General features: G+C 55.0%; 1 protein-coding gene across 3 annotated transcripts in view; it reads right to left on the bottom strand.

The window, feature by feature from the left end:
* Positions 1-4,340: 4,340 nt before the first annotated feature.
* SPSB3 (splA/ryanodine receptor domain and SOCS box containing 3) overlaps positions 4,341-6,798 on the bottom strand; it is a 6,591-nt gene continuing 4,133 nt past the window's right edge. For 2 of the 3 annotated variants that reach the window (XM_017741271.1, XM_008639082.2), the window contains exons 4-6: positions 6,161-6,263; positions 5,637-5,762; positions 4,341-5,403 (exon numbers count right to left, since the gene is read on the bottom strand). In XM_017741271.1, coding sequence (XP_017596760.1) covers positions 5,057-5,403; positions 5,637-5,762; positions 6,161-6,263 — 576 coding nt within the window. In that variant the 3' untranslated portion in view covers positions 4,341-5,056. The remainder of the gene's footprint in view (positions 5,404-5,636; positions 5,763-6,160; positions 6,264-6,798) is intronic. The other variant, XM_017741272.1, reaches the window with a different exon arrangement.

The following is a 6,798-nucleotide window of genomic DNA, read 5'->3' as shown; positions in this document are numbered from 1 at the left end:
CCCTCTCCCTCCGCTGCCATCCCGCCTCCCTCCCCTGCCGGCCCAGCCCGGCGTCATCCCGCCCAGGGATGTGTCCAACCCATGTGCTTTCAGAGAATCTTTAAGGTTGGAAAAAACCTCCAAGATCAAGTCCAACCTTTGTCCAAACACCCCCGTGCCCACTAGGCCATATAGGGAAGTGCCATATCCACTGTGTGTGGTTTTTTGACCACTCCCAGGGATGGTGACTCCAGCTCTGCCCTGCTGCTCTCACCAAGTGCCTTTGGTGACACCGGCGCTAGAAGGGGTGAAGAGGGTGAGGAGCTCGGGCTCTCCTGGCTCACCTGAGCTTTGGTCGGTGTGTTACACGTGAGGTGAACTCTGTCACTTCTCCTCTGAGTGAGTGCTGCAGCCATGGGGTGACCACCACACTGCTCTCCCTAGACACGTGGCAGGAATTTGGCCAGCACCTCTCTGACAAGGGCAAGAACAAAACACCTGGACAAGTGAGTCATTCCTTCACATCCCAAGCCCAGAGCTTTGGGAAACCTCCGTGAAAGTTACAGGAACATTTGTCAGTGGCTGCCAGCCTATCCTTGATGCTGTCAGTGGAAGGGCCCCGATTATTTGTGTGTCTCAAGATCCTTTTGAGTCTCTGCAGATGAAAATCTGTTCTCGTGGTGAATGCAGTGGTGACTCAGCACTAGGGAAGGAGGCAAGATGACCTTAGGAAAATCTTTTCACCCCCGTGCTCTGGAGATGTCCAGGAAAGGAAAGAAGATTGAGCTGGAAAAAATATTAGCCCTTGGCAGAAAGAGGCTTTAGAAGAAGCCCAGAGCTTAATGCCAGGGAAGGGCTGCAGGGTCTGGGCACACACCAGCCTCAGGCCTTGCTCCCAGCTTTCTGCAGGAGACAGCTGGAGCTGCAGGAGTTTCCTTCCTGCCCTTCCAGGGCCTGGGTCAGGGCTTGCAAATGGAGAAGGACAGCCCAGGACTGTGGCAGGTGTGGAACTGACAATTCCAGCAGTAGAACCGAGTCAGCCCTGCAGCAGCAGCAGCAGCTACAATAGAAGCAACCCCTCCCCTGTTACAGGAAAGCCCTCAAGGCCCTCTGTGGCCTGTTAAAGCTTGGAGGACAAGGGCAGCGAGGGCTGTCATGGGCATCCTCACTAAAAGTTCTGTGTTGATGGAGCAAACAAGCCCTGAATGTGCCACCAGCTCCCCAGGGAAGCGAGGCTTGTCTCTGGGTGAATGTGTGATTAAACCAGAGCATTGTTCCAGCAGTGCCTGCTCACCCTCCCGTTGGCCCTCCCAGGCCTCCCTGCTGTGGTCTCACTTCCCAGGACCTGCTCACATCATCGTGCCATGTTCCCCTGGTGATACCTTTGGTTGCCCACCCAGCCAGGGCAGCTCAGGGATTGTTGGGGCATCCACTGTCCCCCACGGTCTGTCCCTCAGCTCTGCTTTTGATGTCCCAGTGGCTGCTGCTGCAGTGTGCCAGCTACAGCCCCTCAGGCAGAAAATGTGTCACCCCAGAAGTGTGAGGGCTTTACACAGGACATCAAACTCTCCTCATGGTGTACCCCACACTTCTCTTGCTCTTCTGCTGTCTGAACCTTCAGGGAGCTGCTTTAGCTCACCGAGATCTCCCCCCCACACACACCCCTGAGCTTTCTGCTGTTCCCAACTGAGAGCAGCAGGAGCAGGATTAGACTGGAATGCTCTGACCATTCTGACAGCAGCTCAGCCAATGGATGAAGGCACATTTTTATCAGCAAGTGCTTGTTTTTGTGAACATTAATCAGATAAAACTCCTACTAGATGAGGAACTCTGACAACATTTTTTTCTATAATCTCACATAATCAAATACTCTCCTGTCCTTTTCCTTCCCCTGGAGCTTTGGTCTCTGTCATCAGCACAGCTTCTTTGGAAGATGTGTTTCTTCCCACTGCCAGAGGGCAGGGCTGGATGGGATATTGGGAAGGAATTGTTCCCTGGGAGGGTGGGGAGGCCCTGGCACAGGGTGCCCAGAGCAGCTGGGGCTGCCCCTGGATCCCTGGCAGTGCCCAAGGCCAGGTTGGATGGGGCTTGGAGCAGCCTGGGCTAGTGGAAGGTGTCCCTACCCATGGCAGGGGGTGGGATGAGATGGGCTTTAAGGTCCCTCCCAATCCAAACCATTCTAGGATTTGATGAAGTGGCTTTACAGCTCTCTCTGGAGAGACAGCACACCACTGAGTGTGTGCAAGGTCTGTTTCCAAGTGATAGATGTTGTTTCTTCTGAGCTGTATCCCCCCATCCTGATATGTTTGGATGAAGGCTCAGTCATGGATCCTCACTGTAACAATGGGATTGAGGCCTGCAGGGATGACTGGGGTCTTCTAGAGCATCTGTGCTAACTGCTGCCTCTTCTCATGTGCTCAAAGGCCCATGGAGAATGCAGCACAGAAGGTGACAAATGACACCCTCTGAGCATCCCAGTGACATGGGACATCAGTGGCAGAGACCACTGTGCTAGGGCAAGCTGGCCCTGCCACATCTCTAAGCCCAGCCTTGTTCTGGTTCTGTCCTGATCCCCGCAGAGGGACTGGGGGTGGTGCTGGTCACTCCTTTTATCTGCCAGTGCTCGGCTGGGGCTGAACCTTTTTTTTTTGTGACCCCGGGGGGGGGAGCCTGGCCAGGGGAAGCAGCTGATTCTCCTTCAGAACAGAGACTTGCACATCAATAAATGTCTCCTTACAGATGCTTTCTTCAGCCTCTTGGCTCTCATTTCCTCTTTCAGCTCCCCCAGCTTTCTATCCCACTGGCTGGAAAGCTGTCTGTCTCCTGTGAGAGCTAAGGAATGTTGGAACAGGGGCTGGGGGTAGCTCTATCTTTGCAGGTGAGGTGTTGGACAAGCCATGTGTTTTCTTCAGCGTGTCCTGACTGCATGTCCTGCTCTGGCTCTTTGTGGGATCTGTTACTGCAGATCCTGCTGTGGCTTCCAGGGACAGGTGGATCCTGTTTGAGTAACTTTGGAAAACACCTGCCAGCTGTCAAAACCAGCTGGCCAGAGGGGAACTACATCCTTGGGGTAACACAGCTCAGGGCAGAGCAGGGGTTTGTTCACTGAACTCCCAACACGAGAAAATGCTGGATAAGCTGTAGAAAATCCATGGGAAATGGTGGGTTAGGATGGGATTCTCTTTTCCCAAAGCATATGCTCCATTATTACTCAGAAATAGCCACAGCCAGGACGGGGGTGGGTCAGGGCTCCCCCAGTGCCTGCTGAGGCTTGGGATTGTTCACTGGGGCTTTCCACAGTGACACAGAACTCCTGAACTTCCTCCCTTGGAACAACCAGTGCTGCAGGAGCGGGAGGGCCCCTCCAAACCACCTTCCTCCCTGCCAGGGATTCCTCTGCCTCCAGCTGCTGCTGCCTGAATCAGTTTCTGGGGAAGAGCAAACCAGGCAAGCTTGTTCTGGCTGCAGCACAGATCCAGAGGCGCGGACAGGGCCTTACTGCTGCAGTAAGGTTCTCATTCAAAGCCTGGCCCCAGAGGAGCAAGAGCCATCTTCGCTTCAGGATCTGGGAATGAGCTCAGCAAGGAGTAAGTGCACATGGTGCAAGTTTTACCTGACCCTATGGGGGTCTGTGATGGGAAAGGAAAAGGCAGCAGCTGGAACTTGTTGGGAGGAAACCCACAGAGAGAACTGGTTAAAAGCCATTTCCCGTCCATACCTCAGCCCTGTTCCGCTTTCCAATGCCCTTTGCAAGGCTAACAGCACCAGCTCAGTACTGAATCCTCAGCTGTCCACCAGAAGAGAGCTCACAGGCTGGGGAAAAGCCCCATGGGCTGTCCACAGGCCCTGCAGGGACTGGCACCAGTCCTGTGGGAGCACAGAGCCCGTTCCCTGGCAGTGGCACGAGGCCACTACACAATCAGTCACTTGTCCAGATCCTAATCCAGCATTTCCTCTCAGCATGACCACAAAGTCTTGGAGGGGTGGCTCTGATTGCCAGGCTCTGGGGTGGGGGTTTGGGGTGTTTGTCCCAGCGTGACCTGCCAGAGGACAGGCACTATAAACCCTCCCAGTGCACAGCCACAGGCAGCAGCCTGGCTCCACTGAACATCACCCCAGCCAGACTTCTGGTTCAGTGGGAAGCACAAGAGCCCTGCACAGAGACAAGGGCATCTCTGCTGCCTTCACCTCCTCCAGCTCTGACACACAACTGCTGCAGCCAAAACCTCCCCTCCACGCTGCTGTCCAGGCTGGTTTTGACCATCACACAACTGCTGCAGCCAAAACCTCCCCTCCACGCTGCTGCCCAGGCTGTTTTTGACAAGCACCTGCAGCTTCCTGCCTTCAAGGGCCCCAAGAGGAACAACAGACAGCTTCTACTTTTATTATTACAGTTTAACACAGTCTTGGACAGAGGAGAAGCAGCAGGAACCAACATGCAAAGCAATTCAAAGTCCCCGGGGGCTCGAGGAAGACCACCCACAGCTCAGCTCCTGTACCTGCTCCCAGCAGTGTCTCTGGGGGCCCTTTCCCTCCAGCTGCTGCTCTGTTGTGCCCCAGAGTGGGACGAGGTCATGGCAGACACCAAACCTACACACACAGAGAGGAGAGGACTGGCCTGGGATTGTGTCTCGATGAGTCAGGTCCGTTGTCTGACTGGAATCCAGTACACTCCAACCAGGAGGCCGCTTTAATCATCACAATATCCTGAGCTGGAAAGGAGCCACAAAGATTATCAAGTCCAACTCCTGTCATCAAGTCCAATTTCTTAAACGTTGTCTGTGCCAACAGGGAGAAGAGAGATCCTTCAGGAAGAGGTGCTGGCTTCCATAGCAAGTCAGGAGATGAAGCTCAGACATTTCACCACAATTTTCTTGTGTCAGAACTGGCATCTCTTGGAGCCAGCAACTCTTCTAAATGCCTGCGATGGATGTCGAGGCCAAAGATTTCCACAGCACTGGAGAAATCTTTGCCAACACGTAGAAATGGATGTCCCCATGAAGGAAGAGGTGCATCAGGCTTGGCTGGCCCTCACAGACAACACAACAAACCCCCACCCACCTGGTGTGCAGAGCCATTATGTCCTCCTGCACCTCTTCCTTTGGCAGGCCTCCGCATCTGAGCTGCACGAGCTGTCCGAGTCGCTCCCCGAGGACGAGGAGGAGGAAGGCTTCGACGTGCTATAGTTCATGCTCAAGACCCAGCCCAGTTTGTTGTGCAGCACCTGCTTGAGTCCCGGGGGCAGGGGCAGCACCTCCAGCGTGTCCACGTAGTCGGGCAGGAGCTGGCGCAGGCGGAAGCAGCACAGGTACTGCAGGGACGTGCAGCTGGCGCAGGACCGGATCACCTTCATGCTGCTCTTGGCCGCCGTCGAGCACACCATGGGGTAAAACTTCTTGTTCTGCAGCTTCGTGGCTGCCACCCCTGCCAGGGCACAGCACCAGGGAGGGCATGTTTAGACAGAGGGATCTCCCCCCTCTCACCTACCCCGAGCCCATTAACTGCAAAGCTCTTGGGAAAAGCTTTCTGAACTCCCAATCTATTAAACAAGAAATGTGATCTTCCCCCCACTCACTTCACACCTTGGTCTTCTGCTTTCTCAGTGTTTTCTGCTGCAGCCAGACTCGAGTTCCTCCCACCCCATCCCTGGCTCTCACCTATGCACTTGCGGTTCTTGAAGAATGTGAGTGTCCCGTGCCACGTGTCCAAATGCACCCCAATAATGGAGCCCTGGCCAAACCTCGAGGAGAAGTTTGTTTTGTCTCCCTTGTGATGCAGCAGTCCTGAAAACACACCCAAAAAATGGCATTCTGTGGAAAACCTGCACTCCAGGAGTTCATCCCGACTCCCATGCTGCTGGTACAGCCTCGCTCAGTGCCAGAAACATCCCTGCACTGCCTGATCCTTGCCCTCCCATCCCAGAGTGGCTGCTAGAAAGGGGAAAGTTGTGGTTTTACAACTCCAGCACTGAAACCCCAAAGTGGTGATGTGACAGTAGCACCCTGGTGCCCTGGAGGGTCCCACACCAGGTCTAAGGGCTCTGCAAAACACGGGCCAGGAGAGACGCTCCAAGGGCTGTGAGCTGTCGGCAGCTGCTCTGGTGTCCTTAATGAAGGGATTCACAGGTCTGGGGGCACCTCTTGGGCTACTGCTGCCCATCCAGCCCCCCTGTCTGTGTTACCTGTGTAAGAGAGTCCCCAGCTGTCCTCGTCCTTGCCCAGCAGGCTGCAGAAGGTGTGACGGTACTTGTCCAGGTTCACATCGGACGTCCCAATTCCCACCATCTGGGAGGCAAAGCAGGGAGTAAGAACACAAGCTCAGTGTCTTTTCAAGTAACAAAACACAACCACATTCCACCTCCAGTTCTTCCCTCCTCTTCTTGGCTCAGTCCAAAACACCCAGAGGGCTTGGTGAAGCCAAGTCAGAGGTTTCAGGGTGGAGCTGAAGGCTCCCAGCTTCAATTTCCTAAGTGAGGAGGCCCAGCTGAACTGCTGAAGAAGGTCACTGTCCTGTTCAGAGTCATGGAATGGTCTGAGTTGGAAGGGACCTTAAAGCTCATCCCATTCCACCCCCTGCCATGGCAGGGACACCTTCCCCTATCCCAGCCTGCTCCAGGCCCCATCCAGCCTGGCCTTGGACACTGCCAGGGATTCTTCTGGGCACCCTGTGCCAGGGCCTCCCCACCCTCCCAGGGAACAATTCCTTCCCCATATCCCATCCAGCCCTGCCCTCTGGCACTGGGAAGCCATTCCCTGTGTCCTGTCCCTCCATCCCTGTCCCCAATCCCTCTGCAGCTCTCCTGGAGCCCCTTTCGGCCCT

This window comes from Corvus brachyrhynchos, unplaced genomic scaffold (assembly GCF_000691975.1).
Source record: "Corvus brachyrhynchos isolate BGI_N302 unplaced genomic scaffold, ASM69197v1 scaffold58, whole genome shotgun sequence".
In the NCBI taxonomy this organism is placed as follows: Eukaryota; Metazoa; Chordata; class Aves; order Passeriformes; family Corvidae; genus Corvus; species Corvus brachyrhynchos.
Note: the sequence above shows the minus strand (reverse complement) of the source record. Positions and strands in the feature narration are given on the sequence as shown.